Here is a 21,841-nt window from a genome sequence, read left to right on the forward strand (position 1 = left end):
CATTCACAGCTGCTACAAAAAGAATAAAATACCTAGGAATACAACTTAGAGGGGATGTAAGAGACCTCTTCAAGGAGAACTACAAACCACTGCTCAAGGAAATAAGACAGGACACAAACAAATGGAAAAACATTCCATGCTCATGGATAGGAAGAATCGGTTATCATGAAATGGCCATAATGCCCAAAGTAATTTATAGATTCAGGCTGGGCGCAGTGGCTCAAGCCTGTAATCCCAGCACTTTGGGAGGCCGAGGCGGGTAGATCACGAGGTCAGGAGATCGAGACCATCCTGGCTAATATGGTGAAACCCCGTCTCTACTAAAAATACAAAAAACTAGCCGGGCGAGGTGGCGGGCGCCTGTAGTCCCAGCTACTCGGAGGCTGAGGCAAGAGAATGGCGTAAACCCGGGAGGCGGAGCTTGCAGTGAGCCGCGATGGCGCCACTGCACTCCAAGCCTGGGTGACACAGCGAGACTCCGTCTCAAAAAAAAAAAAAAAAAAGGCCGGGCGCGGTGGCTCAAGCCTGTAATCCCAGCACTTTGGGAGGCCGAGGCGGGCGGATCACAAGGTCAGGAGATCGAGACCACAGTGAAACCCCGTCTCTACTAAAAATACAAAAAATTAGCCGGGCGCGGTGGCGGGCGCCTGTAGTCCCAGCTACTCAGGAGGCTGAGGCAGGAGAATGGCGTGAACCCAGGAGGCGGAGCTTGCAGTGAGCCGAGATCGCGCCACTGCACTCCAGCCTGGGCAACAGCGGGAGACTCCGTCTCAAAAAAAAAAAAAAAAAAAAAAGTAATTTGTAGATTCAGTGCTATTCCTATCAAGCTACCATTGACTCTTCACAGAATTGGAGAAAACTACTTTATATATCATATGGAACCAAAAATAGCCCATATAGTCATAGGCCAAGGCAGGTGGATTTCTTCAGCCCAGGAATTCAAGACCAGCCTGAGTAACAAGGCAAAACCCTGTTTCTACAAAAAAAATACCAAAAAAATTAGCTGGATCTGGTGGCATGTACTTGTAATCCCAGCTACTCGGCAGGCTGAGATGGGAAAATTGTTTGATATTGGAGAGTTTGAGGCTGAACTGAGCTGTGAATGCACCAGTGCACTAGAGCCTGGGAAACAAAGTAAGACCCTATGTGGATAAAAAAGAAGTTAGAATGTTAAGCTAGGCTTTTAAATTTTTTTTTAATTTTTTTTTTTTTTTTTTTTGAGACGGAGTCTCGCTCTGTAACCCAGGCTGGAGTGCAGTGGCACGATCTCAGCTTACTGCAAGCTCTGCCTCCCAGGTTCACGCCATTCTCCTGCCCCAGCCTCCCAAGTAGCTGGGACTACAAGGGCCCGCCACCACGCCCGGCTAATTTTTTTGTATTTTTAGTAGAGACGGGGTTTCACCGTGTTAGCCAGGATGGTCTTGATCTCCTGACCTCGTGATCAGCCTCCCAAAGTGCTGGGATTACAGGCATGAGCCACCGCACCTGGCCAAGCTACACTTTTATGAGATATTTTATATCTCTTGGAAATTACAAAAAAAAAAAAAAAAAAACTGTAGTAGATACACAAAACAGGGAACCAAAGCATATAACAATAAAAACAAAACAAAAACTCAACACTACACAAGCGAAGACAGCATGAAAGAAAAACGGAAACTACTAAATGTTCAGAAAACAATGAACAAAATGGTAGTCATATGTTATTTCTCTTTTATCTATTTTGTTGTCTTTTTTTTTTTTTTTTGAGATGGAGTCTCACTCTGTCGCTCAGGCTGGAATGCAGTGGCACGATCTTGGCTCACTGCAACCTCCGCCTCCAGGGTTGAAGCAATTCTTCTGCCTCAGCCTCAGTTATTAAAACTGCAGTACTCCTCATTGGTTTTCCTTTACCTAATGATTTCTGTGAAGTGAGACTTGGGTGGTGGGAAGAAGGAATTAGATACTTTACCTGCCACCTTGCATGTGTGGGCACTTGCACACATGCTGTCTACATGTAATCCACTCCCTTTACTTTCCTTTGAAACTGGGAAGGTTAAAATATGGGGGGAAATCCTATATGTTGCAATGATACCTTTATGGAAAATTTAAGACATCAAACTCCCCAGGCTCTCCGTCTTGATTTATGCTTGAGTTGTCACGTGCTGTATTTGCTTTGAACTCATTATCAGAAGTTTTACTAAAATGTTGAAGAAATAATTCACTTTCATCTGCTTTCTAGATTTTGTACATCTGAGTTAATAAAGCAAAGCTTGTTGATAGTGTAGTTTTCTGCAGCCATTACCCCTACAAAGAAGTTTGAATGAGGGATTTTTTTTCTTTGTTAAAATAGTTCCTGTTTCTGTAGAAATTTCATTTTTAGATTAAACTGCGATGAATATCAGAAAAAAAAAAAGAAAGAAAGAAAATGAGATCTCAGGAGAAATCACTCATTATGGCAAAGACAGTACCAAAGGGGATGGTGCGAAACGATTCATGAGAAGCCAACCATATAATCCAATCACATCCCTCCAGGCCCCACCTACAACATTAGGGCTTACCATTTAATGTGAGATTTGAATGAGGAGGCCACAGATCCAAACCATATTACTTACAAAAGCCAAAAAGTGAAAAACCTCAAACATCCTTCAGGAGACGAATAATTTAAAAGGATGTGGTTTGGCTGGGCATGGTAGCTTATGCCTGTAATCCCAGCACTTTGGGAGGCCGAGGCGGGCGGACCATGAGGTCAGGAGATCGAGATCATCCTCGTTAACACAGTGAAACCCTGACTCTACTAAAAATACAAAAAAAAAAAAAAATTAGCCAGGTGTGGTGGCAGGTGCCTGTAGTCCCAGCTGGAGCCTGAGGCAGGAGAATGTCGTGAACCCAGGAGGTGGAGCTTGCAGTGAGCCGAGATCGAGCCACTGCACTCCAGCCTGGGCGACAGAGCGAGATTCCGTCTCAAAAAAAATAAAAGGATGTGGCTTACGTGGCTTACACATACAATGAAAACTTCTTTAGACTTAAATGAAAATATCTTTTCAGATCATACAATAAGGATAGATCTTAAAGCCATTATTTTAATAAGACAGTATTTAATTAGACACCATTATTTAATAAGACACTAACAAAGTGACAGTGTATGATTCCACTTACATAAGATATTTTAGGTAGTAAATTCCTACAAAACATAAGTACAATGGTGCTTGCCTATAGTTAGGGTTGCGAGACCTCAGTGGAGTTAAAGACCAAGGAAGGGTTATTTGGAAAAAGCAGGCCCTCACCCAGGTGGCCAACTCCACAGCCCACAGACATGGCTACAGACAAGAAAATGGTGCATGGAGGTTGGCCTTACTGAGGATTATGAAGCAGTTCCGTAACTTCTCTCAAATTCCATCTCAGCTATAGCCCAGAAGTGGTCCTTCCTGTCAAGAGACTTGCAGGAAGACACACCCAGTCATGGCCCTAGAGACAGGCCTGCAGATCCTGGCCTCAGTTGTGCTGCTTGAAGCAGCCCTATGACTCACTTCAAGTCATTTGTAGTCACAGTCCGTGGCCACTCATACACACTCAGAGGCCCACAGAGACCTGCAAAAACTGTTTCCAGGGACCGCGTACGGTGGCTCAAGCCTGTAATCCCAGCACTTTGCGAGGCTGAGGTGGGTGGATCAGGAGGTCAGGAGATCAAGACCAGCCTGGCTAAAATGGTGAAACCCCGTCTCTACAAAAAATACAAAAAATTAGCCAGGCGTACCAGGCGCAGTGGCTCACACCTGTAATCCCAGAACTTTGGGAGGTCAAGGCAGGTGGATCACGAGATCAGGAGATCGAGACCACAGTGAAATCCTGTCTCTACTAAAAATACAAAAAAGCAGCCCGGCGCGGTGGCGGGTGCCTGTAGTCCCAGCTACCCCGGAGGCTGAGACAGAAAGGCATGAACCCGGGAGGCAGAGCTTGCAGTGAGCTGATACTGCGCCACTGCACTGCAGGCTGGGTGACAGAGTGAGACTCCATCTCAAAAGAAAAAAAAAAATTAGCCAGGCATGGTGGTTTGCACCTGTAGTCCCAGCTACTCAGGAGGCTGAGGCAGGAGAATCGCTTGAATCCAGGAGGCAGAGGTTGCAGTGAGTCAAGTTCACGCCACTGCACTCCAGCCTGGGGGACAAAATAGGACTCCGACACCAAAAAAAAAAAAAAAAAAAACTGTTCCCAGGTAGTCAGTAAAAGCCAAACCCATTTATATACCTGGTATTTGGGCTATAATATGCAGACAAACTTCAAAACCCAATTCTACTGCCTGCCATATAGATTAATGTCCTCAAGGAAATCTAATCTTTCCAGGGCCCAGAAAGAATCTATGACTGTCCAAATCTCTGGTAACACAACCATCAAAAGCAGACCCCACAGCAGACCCAGCATCACCCTTGTGACCCAGCTACAACCCTTCTTCTCTGCAACCCCAGAGGTAATCTCATCAGCCTGGGGACCCAACAAAAGGAGATGTTTACCTGCCAAAAAACAGATTATAGAAAACTGTAAATCACTGTTAACTCCTTAAAATATATAGACACAGGGCTGCTTCAGGGACCACAGCTGAAGCCAAGATCTGCAAGCATGCCTCCAGGACCACAGCTTCTATCTTAACATATTACCGAAAGTTTGTATCAGAACAATTAGCCAAGGAAAAGAACAAAGCTCTCCTGCTTGCAAAATAAGAAAAAATTTTACTGTTTGTAGATAATATGATCATGCATATATATGAAATCCTAGAGTAGAATAACAAAAACTGAACTAATAAATGCATTTATTAAGGTATTAGGATACATAATCAACATGTAAATACTTGCGGGGTTTTTTTGTGCATGTTTTTGAGACAGAGTCTCACTCTGAGGCCAAGGCTCATCTCAAACTCCTGTGCTCAAGTGATCCACATGCCTTGGCTTCTGAAAGTGCTGGGATTACAAAAATGAACCACTACACCTGCCACAACATACAAATATTTGTTTCATTTCCATAAAGTAACAACAAAATTTCCAAGAAAAAAATTCAATTTACAACACTATAAAAATAAGAAATTCAGCCGGGCGCGGTGGCTCAAGCCTGTAATCCCAGCACTTTGGGAGGCCGAGACGGGCGGATCACGAGGTCAGGAGATCGAGACCATCCTGGCTAACACGGTGAAACCCCGTCTCTACTAAAAAATACAAAAAAAAAAAAAAACTAGCCGGGCGCGGTGGCGGGCGCCTGTAGTCCCAACTACTCGGGAGGCTGAGGCAGGAGAATGGCGTGAACCCGGGAGGCGGAGCTTGCAGTGAGCTGAGATCCGGCCACTGCACTCCAGCCTGGGCGGCAGAGCGAGACTCCGTCTCAAAAAAAAAAAAAAAAAATAAGAAATTCAAAATAAATTTAACCAATGAAATAAAAAATTTATACGCTAAATACAATAAGCCACAAAATCTAATGTATAACAATAAATGTATATACTAAATACAATAATGACAGAAATTGAAGCAGACACAAACACATATTTCATTAGGATCACTAATATTGTCGAAGTATATTATCGAAAGTGATCTGTAGATTCAAATGGGATCCCTATCAAAATTTTAGTGTTATTTTTCACAGTAATAGAAAACACAATTGTAAAATTTAAGTGTAACCTTAAACAACTTTAAATAACCTGAGCCATCGTGAGAAAGAACAAAGCTGGGGCATCATACTTCTTAATTTTAAACTTTATTTAAAGGTTATTGTAAGCAAAAGAATATGGCATGTGCATAAATACACATACAAAAACCAATGAACAGAATAGCGCCCAGAAACAAATCCATGCATACAAGGTCCACGAATTTTGGGATGGGGATCATGAATATACAATACAGAAATTATAGGCTTGTCAATACATGGTGTCAGAAAAACTGAGGAGCCACAGCAAAAGAATAAAAGTACTTTTTTTTTTTTTTTTTTTTTTTTTTTTGAGACGGAGTCTCACTCTGTTGCCCAGGCTGGAGTGCAGTGGCACGATCTCGGCTCACTGCAAGCTCTGCCTCCCAGGTTCACACCATTCTCCTGCCTCAGCCTCCGAGTAGCTGGGACTACAGGCACCCACCACCACGCCCAGCTAATTTTTTGTATTTTTAGTAGAGATGGAGTTTCACTGTGTTAGCTGGGATGGTCTCGATCTCCTGACCTCGGCCTCTCAAAGTGCTGGGATTACAGGCGTGAGCCTCCACGCCTGGCAAAGGTAGACCATTTTCTTATACCATACCCCAAAATTAACTCAAAATGAAACACATATAAGACCAAAAACCTGGCCGGGCGCGGTGGCTCAAGCCTGTAATTCCAGCACTTTGGGAGGCCGAGGCGGGCGGATCACGAGGTCAGGAGATCGAGACCATCCTGGCTAACACAATGAAACCCCGTCTCCACTAAAAATACAAAAAAAATTAGCCGGGCGTGGTGGCGGCGCCTGTAGTCCCAGCTACTCGGGAGGCTGAGGCAGGAGAATGGCGGGAACCCGGGAGGCGGAGCTTGCGGTGAGCCGAGATCGCGCCACTGCACTCCAGCCTGGGCGACAGAGCCAGACTCCGCCTCAAAAAAAAAAAAAAAAAAAAAAAAAGACCAAAAACCTTAGAACTCCTGAAGAAAACATGGAAAAACCTTGATACTGGTCTTGGCAATAATTTTTTGATATGCCATCAAAAGCACGGCAACAACAACAAAAATACAAACAAGTGGGATTGTATCAAAGTAAACTGCTTCTTCACAGCAAAGGAAAACAAAATTTCTAAAAACCCTACGGGATAGAAATATTTGCAAGTGATATATCTGATAACAAGTTAATTTTGGGAGAACAAGGCGGGAGGATCACTTGAGGTCAGGAGACTGAGACCAGCCTGACCAACATGGTGAAATCCCATCTCTACTAAAAATACAAAATAAGCCAAGAGTGGTGGCGCATGCCTGTAATCCCAACTACTTGGGAGGCTAAGGCAGAAGAATCACTTGAACCCAGGAGGCAGAGATCACAGTGAGCCAAGATCGTGCTACTGCACTCCAGCCTGGTGACAGAGGAAGACTGTCTCAAAAAAAAAAAAAAAAAGTTAGTATCCACATTCAAAATATTTAAGAAACTTCTGCAATTCAAAGCAAAATAATAATAACGATAACCCATTCAAAAACAGGCAAAAGGTTAGATTTTTTTCCCCAAAGACATACATACAACATATATGCTGTATTCTGTTGGTGAGATGTAAATTGAAAAAGTCATCATAAAAACCAGTAAAAAATAAAAATGGACATATCATATAATCCAGCAATACCATTTCTGGCCATACTACCAAAGGAAATTAAATTAACACCTTGAAGAAATATCTTCAGCCCCATATTCATTGTATATTTATAATAGCCAAAATATGGAGTGTATATATATACATAGTAGAATACTACTCAGCCATAAGAGAAAAGGAAATCTAGCCATTTACAACATGGATAGACCTGGAGGACATGATGCTAAATGAAATTAGCCAAACACAGAGGGACAAAGAAACTGCTTCTTGTCACATAGATGGGTAAATCTTAAAAATGTAAACTCATAGAAGCAGAAAGTAGAATGGCGGTTGTTAGAGCCTAAGGGTGGGAACATGAGGAGATGTTGTTCAAAGAGTACAAATTTTTAGTTATAAGTTGAATAAGTCTGAGTAACCTAATGTACATTAGCATTAGATTAGCATAATAGTATTCTGTTTATAATTAGTAATACTGTAATGTATGCTTACAATTTGCTACGACACTAGGCCTTAAGTGTTCTTATTACCAAAAAAAATCATTATCTGAGGTAATAGATGTGTTGATCAACTTGACTATATTTTTGCAATAAAATATGCATATATCACAAAATATATACTTATCAAATCATTACATTGTACACATTAAAGATACTCAAACAATTTTTTTTTTTTTTTTTTTTTTTTTTGAGACAGAGTCTCGCTCTGTCGCCCAGGCTGGAGTGCAGTGGCCGGATCTCAGCTCACTGCAAGCTCCGCCTCCCGGGTTCACGCCATTCTCCTGCCTCAGCCTCCCGAGTAGCTGGGACTACAGGCGCCTGCCACCTCGCCCGGCTAAGTTTTTGTATTTTTAGTAGAGACGGGGTTTCACTGTGTTAGCCAGGATGGTCTCGATCTCCTGACCTCGTGATCCGCCCGTCTCGGCCTCCCAAAGTGCTGGGATTACAGGCTTGAGCCACCGCGCCCGGCCTCAAACAATTTTTATTTATCAGAAAACTCCATGTCACACAAACACAGCTATACAGTAAGTCCTCACTTAATGTTCAAAACAGGTTCTTGAAAACTGCAACTTTAAAGGAAGCAATGTTGCTATATACCAAACATAACTCTTGTTTGTATCAATTAAACTTTGCTAAAATTAGTTTTCTTTTTTTGTTGTTGTTTTTTGGGTTTTTTTGAGACTGAGTTTTGCTCTTATTACCCAGACAGAAGTTCAATGGTGCAATCTCGGCTCACTGCATCCTCCACCTCCCAGGTTCAAGTGATTCTCCCAACTAACCCTCCCGAGTAGCTGGATTACAAGCACCTGCCACCACGTCCAGCTAGTTTTTTGTATTTTTAGTAGAGACGGGGTTTTGTCATGTTGGCCAGGCTGGTCTCAAACTCCTGACCTCATGATCCACCCACCTCAGCCTCCCAAAGTGCTGGGATTTCAGGCGTAAGCCACCGTGCCCAGCCCTAAAATTCATTTTCTTAAATGATATGTTGCTTCACTTACAGTTTCTGAGACTCTATCACCAATGTTAAGAATTTACTATATACATATACAACTTATATATGTGTGTGAGACACACACATTTTTTTTTTTTTTGAGACGGAGTCTCGCTCTGTCGCCCAGGCTGGAGTGCAGTGGCCAGATCTCAGCTCACTGCAAGCTCCGCCTCCCGGGTTTACGCCATTCTCCTGCCTCAGCCTCCGGAGTAGCTGGGACTACAGGCGCCCGCCACCTCGCCCGGCTAGTTTTTTGTATTTTTTAGTAGAGACGGGGTTTCACCGGATTAGCCAGGATGGTCTCGATCTCCTGACCTTGTGATCCACCCGTCTCGGCCTCCCAAAGTGCTGGGATTACAGGCTTGAGCCACCGCGCCCGGCGACACACACATTTTTATATAGATACAGATATATCTCAAAAGACATTCTACAAAAATAGAAAATAAAACACTGAGGGAGTATTAGGAATTATGTATTAAAATTATCCTCACCCAGGGAGACCAGGTTTCTGTAGTTCTCCAACATCACATCTCTATACAGATTCTGTTGGGCAGGGTCTAGGCATTTCCACTCTTCTGGAGAGAATTCTATGGCCACATCCCTGAATGTTAAGGGTTCCTGAAAATACATATGTATCAAGTGAGAGAGGTCTTAATTTGACTACAGATGAAATGTGTTAAGAGAACTAGTTCTGACATGTGACTGGGATTATCTGATAAAATAACTTTCAACACAGTAATATTCTCTAAAGTATTCTATAGCTCTGAGGAAAAAGGAAGGCATTCCAACAGTTTCTGTTGCTGCAATAAAAATAATGGGCTACATTGACCTGCCCCTACCAAAACCAAGCAGAGTAGGCCCTGTGACCTCCTGGAAAACAGGTTGAACTCACCTCTCATGAAAGTATCTGGAAGTCCTCATGCTTGACCTTGGCCTTGCTATAATATGTGAGTAACTTAATTTAAAAAACAGAAACGTTTCCACCCAGAACAATAGACAGGATGTGATGGGAGGGCATACGTGATGATTTAACTTCAAATTGTGACCCTAGGGGAAGACTGGGCTGAGAGTCACTTAGCTAAGCACTGTCTCTCAAGCTTCAATGTGCATATAAATTATTTAATGTCCTAGGCCTCACTGTACCAAAATTTTGCAGCTTTGAAAACAGTCCATGAATTAGCGACTTTTATCAAGTCTCCTGTTAATGCTGATGTTCCTCCACCTGGATCCATTATAGCACTACTCGGCTAGAGAAAGCAGGCACAGCACAGAGTCCCTTACCCCAACACAAATACTTTTCATTCCAAGACAAGACCACCAATCATCCTGAAGCATAGCATTCTCTGCAGGCCCTTTAATGGTTACAAAGGCTGGAGATGGTGTCAATGTCTAACTCTGCATTGGAAAAACATGTGGGCCGGGAGTGGTGGCTCACGCAGTTATCCCAGCACTATGGGAGGCCGAGGCGGAGAATCACAAGGTCAGGAGTTCGAGACCAACCTGGCCAATATGGTGAAACCCTGTCTTTACTAAAAATATAAAAAATAGCCAGACTTGGTGACATGCGCCTGTAATCTCAGCTACTCAGGAGGCTGAGGCAGAAGAATCGCTTTAACTCAGGAGGTAGAGGTTGCAGTGAGCCGAGATCATGCCACTGCAGTCCGGCCTGCGAAACAGAGTAAGACTCCATCTCAAAAAAAAAAAAAAAAAAAGGAAAGAAAAGAAAAACATGTGCACCTGCATTAATGTGATATTTATGGAGCATGTACTATGTGCTCAGGAGTATGTCACAGAGCACTGTGCTGGGACATTCATATTATGTGTTAATTCTTGTAACATCCTGGGAGGTGGGTACTAAGTATCCAATACTTCCCAGGATTTAAATGCAGGGCCCAGAATTTCCATTTCCTTTGTTTTTGTACTACTGATTTTTTTTTTTTTTAATGTATAGAAGAATAGCTCAATATAAATAGATGGCAAAGAAACAGAAAGGAAGTTTTAAGTGCAATTCAGGGGAATTTTTGTGTATTTACTTTAAGACTTGTAAAAAAAAAACAAACTACAGGCATGGAGAACAGGTTGCTGGATGAGATGTCTCTAGAAACACTGGTTTTAATTTTATAAAAAAGAATTTCAGGCCCAAAAGTATGTATCTTTTCCCAATTTATCTGCTTTTGTGTTTCAGGAAATTGGGAGCACCAGCTCTGGAGAGGTGGTAGGAGCAGCCACTCCAAACACTGATCTCCTCAAAGCAGTTCTGTGAGAGATTTCAGTGTGGGGCCAGACCTGGACAAGGTTCAGCAGAGAGTGGATCTGAGCAGGGTTAGGACAGAGAGTGGGCCCCAGGCTTCTGTTCTCTATGCCGCTAAGTATTTTCAGCTGTCTTTTCTAAGGCTGCCCTAGAGAAATTTGATTCCCAGAGTTTGTGAAATTTTAATCTATTTTAGCCACTTCCCTGTGTCTTTCATAACATACAACAAGGAATTTAACCAAAACCCTTGTTTTTCTAGACCAATTATGTTAGAAGCCAAACACTTACTCTTAGCAAGGTAAAAACAATACTAACAATAACAACTTCTCTTCTGTCAGTGAATACTCTCTTCAGGTGGTGGCATTAAAACTCACAAAACAATAAAAGGAAAGTAACCCAAATGAAGTTTAAGTCTCCTGTACAGTGTCCGTCTTTGTACTGAACACATGATGCTGAATTCAACCATTATTCATGTGCTCCAGACTGCAAGTTGCTTGAGGGTAGGGACCATGACTGCTTCATCTCTTTTTCTAATGACCACATGAAATAGAAACAATTAGCTTATTAATCAGTTTGAGAATCCAGATCTCATTTTTCACCAAAAAACTGGAGAACTGGAGCAACTCTTATCTGGGTATAAACCAAGGAGATTCTTTCTGTGAAGGGAGGAACAAACCCTGGGTGAGTCATTTCTCTTCCTCTAAAATGGGAGCAGAATTAGACCTTGCCATCAGACTGACCCAGTCTGCACAGGATATCCTCAGATGTCTCAAATACAGATGCTGGTGAGTGTCCCCAGTGACCCTGGGCTGATGTCCCCATAGTGATCCAGGCAGGAGAGATTCAGGCTCAATTTGTGGGATGCAAACAGAAAATGGAACAGCCCTGGTGAAGCTGCAGATCCTAGATCCAGATGTGAAAGCCCCTGTCCCTGATCAGGTAACTCTGAGGCAAGGCGAAGGACAAAAGTACTCTACTCCAATAACACAGTTTACAGGGAGGCATAGTTGTGACTATGGCTCTGGTTATTTTGTGGCCCTGACCCCCCACTGCTAAAGTGATTGTTTACACTTAACAGATTCTGCCACGGGATTGTGTTCATACCAGAAGCCTCCCACACAACTACAGCAAGTCACTGGACAAGATCTGGAAAACTCAAAGGGCTCCACTCTGAAAGTGGGGATTAAGATGTCTACGTTGACCTCTCATGATGCAGAAAACGTCTTCTGAGTTTTCTGTATGTCTTCAACCCAAAGTCTAGCCCTGTCTTATGAATCCTAGGCAGAGGTCAGCTTTTATGTGCAGATTCTAGGTAGGATCAATGTGCCTCAGCATTCTTGGGGGTTACAGCAAGTGGAGTACAACCGGAGGAAAGATTGTTCATAAAGGCACCTTCAACACATTCTGGTTGGTTTGTTTGTTTTTTGAGATGGAGTCTTGCCTCAGCATTCTTGGGGGTTACAGCAAGTGGAGTACAACCGGAGGAAAGATTGTTCATAAAGGCACCTTCAACACATTCTGGTTTGTTTGTTTGTTTTTTGAGATGGAGTCTTGCTTTGTCGCCAGGCTGGAGTGCAATGGTGCCATCTCAGCTCACTGCAACCCCCACCTCCCAAGTTCAAGCAATTCCCCTGCCTCAGCCTCCTAAGTGGCTGGGATTACAGGCGCGCGCCACCACACCTGGCTAATTTTTTGTATTTTAGTAGAGACAGGGTTTCTCTATGTTGCCCAGGATGGTTTCAATCCCCTGACCTTGTGATCTGCCTGCCTCAGCCTCCCAAAGTGCTGGGATTACAGGCGTGAGCCACCATGCCAGGCCCAACACATTCTGAAGAATATTTTGACCTAAAAGGAAAATCCTGGGGTAAACCATAAGTAGAGAGTTTATTTGGGCCAAAGCTTGAAGAAGCAATGCTGGAATATAAAGCTGCCCTGAATATACACTCCAACTAGAAGAAGTTATGAGTATATTTTTAAAGGCAAAAAGGAAGGTAGAGAGAGAACGGATAGAAAGTCATCAGAAATTCTTATTGCCTTATGGAAGTAAGTGGTTAGTGACTGGCTATATACATTGTTAATTTATAACGTGTGGGTTATAGTGTCCACTATGACATTATTAGGTTAATTTACAGCCATTTGTGGCAATAGAACACAATTTCAAAAGACAAATAGTTCAAAGAGGGGAACAGTACATGACTGTGGTCTCATTTTAACACATCACTGTATCTGATTAAAATAACTTATATTTCTCAGATAAAAGTTCTATCCTTCTCTCAAACCCCAAGACATAAATTCAGAATTTGGAACTGCACATTTAAGATGTGGAGGGCTGGTGAGCTATGCACATTTGTGGGCATTTGGGCAAAGGGAGAAGGCAGTTGAAGTTCTCAGGTTTAATCAATGCACATGTGGGATCCTGACTGGGATTATGGGCCCCATGATCACGGAATCAGTGTCAGATTTGAAGATGCCAGGCACACTGACAAAGGAGGAATAACTGATTGCAGTACTAAAAAGTTATTTTTGTAGAAATCTAGTATAATTGTTATAAAAGGGACTGCAGATCTCAAATAGGAGAGACCATTCTATTTCCAGATTTGGCGAGCACTTTGCTGCACTTTGCCACCAAATTGTGGGTTGTGAGTGGAATCCTGAGAAAGGTTTTTCTCTAAAGTGAAGCAGAGATAGCACTTGTGTATAATGTCTGATGATTCCAGACGGTGTGTGGAAAACATAACTAAAAGCAAAATCATCTCCAATCCTAAAAAACTGTCCACAACAATAGAAAAGAAAATGTTTTAGTACATAATAAACCAAAATGTGGTGTGCATCACAGGCAATCTAAGAGACTGCAAACACAGAAACTCACCATAATTAATTCTCAAGCAGAAGACATGACAGCACCATTTGTCATATACAGCTTATTGTAATTTCACCTAGTAATTTGAGAAGTCATCTGGATTTTCTAATTGGTAATATTCATAGGAAAAATAAACTTCCAACATCTTCATGACAGGAGTTAAATTTCTAGTGTGGAGCTAAATACCTGCTGAAGGCAGCCTCCTAGGTGCCTACAGAGACTGTGGGATAGGGTGTATGTTCTTGCTATTTACATTTCACACCAATAGTTTCCAGGTCCTAACGGCAAGTTTGACTCAAAAAAGACAAATGTCCTATTTAATTGATGAAATTTATTTATATATATTTTAAAGAAGCAGATAAAATACTTAAATATAAACGTTTTCAAGACGGGCACAGTGGCTCACGCCTAAAATCCCAGCACTTTGGGAGGTCCAGGTGGAGGGATCACTTGAGGTCAGGAGTTCGAGATCACCCTGGCCAACATGGTGAAACCCCGTCTCTACTAAAAATACCAAAATTAGCTGGACGTGGTGGTGCGGGCCTGCAATCCCAGCTACTTGGGAGCCTGAGGCACGAGAATTGCTTGAACCCAGGAGGCAGAGGTTGCAGTGAGCCAAGATAAGGGCACTACACTCCAGCTGGGGCAACAGAGACTCCGTCTCAAAAAAAAAAAAAAAGAAAGAAACAGGCCGGGCGCGGTGGCTCACACCTGTAATTCCAGCACGCTGGGAGGCCGAGGCGGGCGGATCACGAGATCAGGAGATCGAGACCATCCTGGCCAACATGGTGAAAACCCGTCTCTACTAAAAATACAAAAAAAATTAGCTGGGCGTAGTGGCGGGCACCTGTAGTCCCAGCTACTCGGGAGGCTGAGGCAGGAGAATGGCGTGAACCCCGGAGGCAGCGCTTGCAGTGAGCTGAGATCGTGCCACTGCACTCCAGCCCAGGAGACTGAGCCAGACTCTGTTTCAAAAAAAAAAAAAAGTTTTCAAACAGCTTTAGGAAAAGGGAGAAGAGCAAAAATTCTTACCTCTTTATTTATTTATTTATTTAGAGACTGAGTTTCCGTCTTGTTGCCCAGGCTGGAATGCAACCGCGTGATCTCAGGTCACTGCAAGCTCCGCCTCCCAGGTTAACGCCATTCTCCGGCCTCAGCCTCCTGAGTAGCTGGGACTACAGGCGCCTGCAGCCCTTTGTAGGCCAGGCTGGTATTGGCCAGGCTGGTCTCGAACTCCTGACCTCATGATCCGCCCGCCTTGGCCTCCCAAAGTGCTGGGATTACAAGCATGAGCCACCGCGCCCGGCCCCTCTTCTGCTATTTTCTTCCTCAAATTCTCTTTCCTGTGCACATAGTGTGCCCAAGTCCATCCCTCCACTCCAGCCTGGGTGACAGAGTGAGACTTCGTCTCAAAAAAAAAACAGAGGGCCAGGCGCGATGGTTCACGCCTATAATCCCAGCACTTTGGGAGGCCCAGACAGGCGTATTACCTGAGGTCGGGATTTCGAGACCAGCATGATCAATACGTAGGAAACCCGTCTCTACTAAAAATACAAAATTAGCCAGGCGTTGTGGCACATGCCTGTAATTCCAGCTACTCGGGAGCCTGAGGCAGAAGAATCGCTTGAACCTGGGAAGCGGAGGTTGCAGTGAGCCAAGATCGTGCAGTTGAACTCCAGCATGGGCAACAAGAGCGAAACTCCGTCTCAAAAATAAAGAAAATAGCAGAAGAGAGAAAGGTGCTATTAAGAGTCATGGGAGGGGGCAGGGCAGGACTCACTAAAAGACTGGTTTGTGCTACAAGTGCAGGCCGAGGCAGGGTTACCATCTGACTGACTGCTGTGTCTATAAAGGCAGAGATTAGGATTAGGTGGTCCAGAAGCCTGAATTGGGGAAGGAAACAGGTTCCTGCTACAGATCCAGTGTCTGGGATTCAAATGAGCCAGGAGTCTTCTGGGCACTGTGTGGGTTCTTGGCAGAACAACCTAGGAGCAAAGCTTCCATAGGTACAATTCCTGAGGGTGGAACCCTGTACTGGGAGGAGTGAGGCCATGCGAATACCCGGTGGGCGCGCTCAGGAGTGGGTTAGCATTGGGTGGGGGCTGGCAGCAGGGTGCAGGGAAGGGATGTTTGTCAGAACTCCTTTCCTCTGAGTTCTCAGTCCCCTCTCCCCAGGAGGAGACCTGGAGGAACAGGACAGTGCCCAGCGGGACAGCGCATGTCCAGAACCCAGGCGCGCCTCCCGCAGACACCAGGCTCCCTCCAGCCCAGGCTCAGCCATGTCTTTCTTCTGACAGAAAACCTAAGGAGTTTCCTCAACACCCGTCAATGCTCCAACCCCAACGGGGTGTCCAGCAACTCACTAACGACCCCACCCAGAGTCAGCGCAGACCCACAAGCTCCGCGCTCTTCCCTCAACTGCCCCCCTGCAGACGCCAGTCCCTGCCTCTGGACACCCGTCTTCATTTCTGAACGTCTGCAACAAACCAGGGGCGCCCACACCCTCCTCAAGTTCCATAATGTGGCAGAACCACTCACAGAACCCAGCGAAGCGCTGTGCGCACGACACCAGCGTATTCTAAAAGATGCCGCTCAGGAACAGCCACGCGGAGGAGGCGCTCAGGGCAAGGGGACTGGTGGGAAAGTTGGGGCGGGCGGGTGAATGGCTTCCCTTCCTTTCCTTCAAGACCCGCTGGCAGCCCCCAAACCGCGAGCGCGGGGGCGCTGTCCCACTAATGAGTCCCCGTTTCCTCACATGAACTCTGTGTTTTGACGGGGCCTCCATCTCATTCTGAAAAGGGTAAAGTAGGGGCAGGACCCCGGACCACAGCTCCTCCCACACGTGCCCGCGCACGCCGCGCCGGCGACTTCCGGAGAGCTCCTCACCCCACAGCCCGGGGAAGGTGCGGGGCTGCGGGCGCAGAGCTGCACGAGGAGGGCTGCAGGCTGGGCAGAGCCGCCGTGCGGGCACCGACAGGAGCCCAGGTCTGTCACCGGAGGGGACTGAAGACGGAGGGCTGAGCCGCGGCAGCGGGGACTCAGTTCGCAGACTCGGTCCCGCCGCCGCCATTTCCCGCCGCTGCCGACGAGGCCCCCCCAGCCTCGGGACACCCTGCCCAGCACACTCACCATTTCAGGGTTTCGAGGGTGTCGCGAAGTCTTAGCTAGAATCATCCAAAACCCGCTGGTCACAGAGCGATGGAGGCTGAGGCTGTGGAGGAATCACCAAGGCCTCCCTGAGAGGGTGAAGCAGGACCTGACGCCCTAACCCGGTTCTGGCTGAAACAAGAGGCCAAGGCCGCGCTAGATTCCCGGATGCCGCCCCTCCTCTCTGGCTGCTCGCCTGATTGGGCAGTTCTCACTCCAGCGCTCTGATTGGATATGGCTCCAGGCTTCACGCCCTCAGGCTTTGAATGACAGAAATTGCGACCATACAGTGCACTGAATGAGGCAAGAGTGACAGACTAGTGCCTCCAGGCACTTTCAGGCGGGGCCTAATCTCAGTGCTAGGCCGGGCTTTCTTGGGGGTTCAATTTTTTTTTTTTTTTTTTTTTTTTTTGAGACGGAGTCTCGCTCTGTCGCCCAGGTTGGAGTGCAGTGGTCGGATCTCAGCTCACTGCAAGCTCCACCTCCCAGGTTTACGCCATTCTCCTGCCTCAGCCTCCTGAGTAGCTGGGACCACAGGCGCCCGCCACCTCGCCCGGCTAGTTTTTTGTATTTTTAGTAGAGACGGGGTTTCACCGTGTTAGCCAGGATGGTCTCGATCTTCTGACCTCGTGATCCGCCCGTCTTGGCCTCCCAAAGTGCTGGGATTACAGGCTTGAGCCACCGCGCCCGGCCGGGGGTTCATTTTAACCTTCTGGTGTGTAAGGTTACATCAGTTTATAAATTGTGCGCGCACACACACACACAGACACACACTTGTTCACAAATGGAAACAATATAATGACAACTATTTTAATATTTTACATTTCATAACCTTTCTGGCCTGTGGTGTTTTGAGTAGGACACCTGAGATTTGAAGAGAAAAGCAAACCTCTGAAAAATAAAATGTTAGCAGGCCTGTAATCCCAAAGCTTTGGGAGGCCGAGGTGGGGGGATCATGGGGTGAGGAGTTCCAGACCAGCCTGGCCAAGATGGTGAAACCTGTCTCTACTAAAAATATAAAAATTAGCCAGGCATGGTGGCGGGCGCCTGTAATCCCAGCTACTCATGAGGCTGAGGCAGGAGAATTGCTTGAACCGGGGGAGTGGAGGTTTCAGTGAGCAGAAATCGCGCCACTGAACTTCAGCCTGGGCGACAGAGTGAGACTCCATATCCAAAAATAAATAAATAAAATGTTGGCCGGGATTACAGAATCTAAGTGATTTTGTGGGAGCAAAACACTTTTGTAATTTGAAGATAATTTAGGAGCACTTTATTATGCTGAATCTCTTAAGTACTTTTTCACAAATTTTTAATTGTCAGAAAAACAACATTGACCATCTTTTATTTTTTAATGTGTACGGGTTAGTAGTGCTAATTATTTACATTGCTCTGCAACAAACCTCTACAATTTTCACATCTTCCAAAGCTGAAACTCAATACCCCTGAAGCATTAACTGCCCCTTTTACTCTCTCTCCAGCTTATGAAATACATCAGTCTAATTTCTGTTTCTGTAAGTTTGACTACTTGAGATAGCTCATATAAATTTGGGGAACTAATAAATGTCCATGAAATCTTCACAATTTATGTTCTTCTGCCGGGGCTTCAGCCGGTCCCTCCCTTTGGGGTGCCTGACTTCCTGCAACAGAAGACCTTGGTCTATTTATTAAAAATCAAGTTATTCACTTTTGGCTGTTGTGTTTCAGAAAACACATCCTTGTTCTTTTCTTTTTCTTTTTTTTTTCTTTTGAGACAGTCTCTCTCTGCCGCCAAGGCTGGAGTCCAGTGGCACAATCTCGGCTCATTGCAACCTCTGCATAAGGAAGAAATTGCCAGTGATCTATTTGACAAGAGTTAACATCCATTCCATTATCTTTTTAAATGTATCATTGTCAAGTCAGGAAGGCAATAAAAATGCCTTTCAACAGTTGAACACAACGTCCACTTTTGGCTCAGTCTCACAGACGAAGACCTAGAATCTGTGCTTCTCAGCTGTGGTGCCTGTGCAAATGCTGGAACTCAAAAGAATATTCGGTGGTAGACACACATACACTGCTGAACAAAATTATGTAAGTTTGAGTTTAATATAAATGGAACTTAAAATGTCATATAAAATGTTGTTACTTAATTTTGTAAGAAAACTGAGTTAGATTTTGCAAAGGCATTAAATATAATTTTAATAGGAAACCATGAAATTTATGTGCACTTGATGTGTAAATGACTGAACTTTGCCTGATTCAATAAAGGTTACATATGACTGTGAGACATTGTTGATGTAATGCTCCTACAGGTCACATATTGCACATGAGTTTTGATTTGTTATTTTATCTGAGGTCAATTTTTCTTTTTCTTTTTTTTTTTTTTTTTTGAGATGGAGGTTTGGTCTTGCTGCCCTGGCTGGAGTGCAATGGCGCCATCTCGGCTCCCTGCAACCTCCACCTTCCAGGTTCAAACGATTATCCTCCCTCAACCTCCGGAGCAGCTAGGATTACAGGAGTGCGCAACCACACCTGGCTAATTTTTTTGTATTTTTAGTGGAGACGAGGTTTCTCCATGCAGGTCAGGCTAGTCTCAAACTCCTGACCTCAGGTGATCCGCCCACCTTCAGGTTAGCCTCCCAAAGTACTGGGATTACAGGTATGAGCCACCGTGCCAGGCCCACTTTTTCTTAATTTTATTCATCAAGTTGTTTTTGTTTCTGTTTTTGATTTTTTTGAGATGGAATCTCACTCTGTTACCCAGGCTGGAATAAAGTGGCATGATCTCGGCTCACTGCAACCTCTGCCTCCCTGGTTCATGTGATTCTCCTGCCTCAGCCTCCCGAGTAGGTGGGATTACAGGCATGTGCCACCACGCCCAGCTAATTTTGGTATTTTCAGTAGATACGGGGTTTCACCATGTTGGTCTGGCTGGTCTCGATCTCTTGACCTCAGGATCTACCCGCCTTGGCCTCCCAAAGTGCTGGGATTACAGGCGTGAGCCACCGCGCTTGGCCTTATTCATCAAGTTTTACACACTTTAGAGAGACCTTGTAGTTACCATGTGTTCTATGGATCTGTACTTTGTTAGAAATACACATTTTCAGGCAAAACCCAAACATATTGTATCAAAATCTGTATTTCAAATATTTCCAGGTGATTCACATGTTCATTAATAATCGTTAACTGGTAGTAATTCTGTAATTGAAAGGGAAAGTTTATATGGATGTATTGATTTGTCAGAAAGGTACAGTAAGGATTGTATGTTTCAATGCCTATACCTCTTACAGAAAATAAAAACAATAATAAAGTGGGGATGGGAAAGGAGTTGAAGTAGAAACTAAACAGAAATGAGACATAATTAGTAGATGTTCAGGCGGCGCATCAGCCTATTATACTATTTTGGTTACTGTGTATAAGTTAAAAATATTCTCTAATAAAACACTTGTATAAAAAGACAAACCATCTATAACATTGGCTCTTGGCTGGGGGTGGTGGCTCACACCTGTAATCCCAGCACTTTGGGAGGCTGAGGCAGGTGGATCACCTGAGGTCAGGAGTTCATGACTAGCCTGGCCAATATGGTGAAACCCCGTCTCTACTAAAAATACAAAAAAAAATTTAGCTGGGCAGGGTGGCGAGTGCTTGTAATCCCAGCTACTTGGGAGGCTGAGGCAGGAGAATCACTTGAACCTGGGAGGCAGAGGTTGCAGTGAGCCAAGATTGCGCCACTGCACTCCAGCCCAGGTGACAGTGCAAGTCTCCATCTCAAAAAAAAAAAAAATTAGCTCTTAAGATTGTGGTTACATTTGGGGAGGAGGAAAAGAGAAGAGGAAGTAGTTTGTGGGCAAAAACAAGGGTAGTTCTATAGTTACATAAATGTATTAGCTTTGTTGAGCTAATTTATTGAGCATTACATTAATACTCTATTGCAGATGTATTTCTGTATGCATGTTATACATCAATAAAAATTGAAATATTACATATTTAATCCTAAATTAATATTTCAGAATAATAGCAATGTTTTTGAAATGGAGTCTCGCTCCATTTCATTTTGTATTTTTTCAGTTGAGACAGGGTTCCACTGTGTTAGCCAGGATGGTCTCGATCTCCTGAACTTGTGATCCGCCTGCCTCGGCCTCCCAAAGTGCTGGTATTACAGACGTGAGCCACTGCGCCCGGCCAGCCTTTCATTTTTTACCTCATTTGTGTAAGTAGCATGGTTTTAGTTTTGGGGAAAGCATTTTCTTGCAGCAAAGTCCTTCCTCCACAATAATACTCACCACAGCCAGGCCATCTAGCACCGTGGGCTTAGTGTGTGTGGAATTGGTTTAAATCAGGAGCAAAACAAGTAGTAGAAGTGAGTTTTGCAAAGGATAGAATGTAGATAATACAGGTAGGACTGAAAAGCCACAACTCAACAGCAAACACTTTTTACATTAATTTGAGAAATATTTTCGACTGGTCCTCTGAAAGATGTTGGTTTACAGCAGACATTTGGGAGTTTGGTTGCATATTGTAATCACCTGGAGAGCCTAAAGTCACCATTGTCTGGGTCTCACTCTAAAGATTCTGGCTTAATTGGCTGGGCACGGTGGCTCACGCCTGTAGTCCCAGCACTTTGGGAGGCCGAGGCGGGCAAATAATGAGGTCAAGAGATCGAGACCATCCTGGCCAACATGGTGAAACCCTGTCTCTACTAAAAATACAAAAACTAGCAGGGCATGGTGGTGCGTGCCTGTAGTCCCAGCTACTTGGGAACCTGAGGCAGCGGAATCGTTTCAACCTGGCAGGTGGAGGTTGCAGTGAGCTGAGATCGTGCCACTGCACTCCAGCCTGGCAACAGAGTAA

The 21,841-nt window shown here is 44.6% G+C and overlaps 1 protein-coding gene and 1 long non-coding RNA gene across 3 annotated transcripts in view; both read right to left on the reverse strand.

The window, feature by feature from the left end:
• The window catches only part of LOC102124971 (uncharacterized), a 41,722-nt gene extending 24,561 nt beyond the window's left edge, over positions 1–17,161 (reverse strand). Inside the window, exons 1-2 of one of the 2 annotated variants that reach the window (XM_045391957.3) lie at positions 16,997–17,161; positions 9,248–9,374 (exon numbers count right to left, since the gene is read on the reverse strand). In XM_045391957.3, coding sequence (XP_045247892.2) covers positions 9,248–9,374; positions 16,997–17,041 — 172 coding nt within the window. In that variant the 5' untranslated portion in view covers positions 17,042–17,161. The remainder of the gene's footprint in view (positions 1–9,247; positions 9,375–16,996) is intronic. The other variant, XM_065544618.2, reaches the window with a different exon arrangement.
• On the reverse strand, positions 5,699–9,241 carry LOC135970859 (uncharacterized). The gene is made up of 2 exons (XR_010586698.1): positions 6,609–9,241; positions 5,699–6,289 (listed from the first exon to the last, which is right to left on the reverse strand). It is a non-coding gene; the product is annotated as an uncharacterized lncRNA (long non-coding RNA).
• Positions 17,162–21,841: the final 4,680 nt, after the last annotated feature.

This window comes from Macaca fascicularis, chromosome 5 (assembly GCF_037993035.2).
Source record: "Macaca fascicularis isolate 582-1 chromosome 5, T2T-MFA8v1.1".
Taxonomy (NCBI): domain Eukaryota; kingdom Metazoa; phylum Chordata; class Mammalia; order Primates; family Cercopithecidae; genus Macaca; species Macaca fascicularis.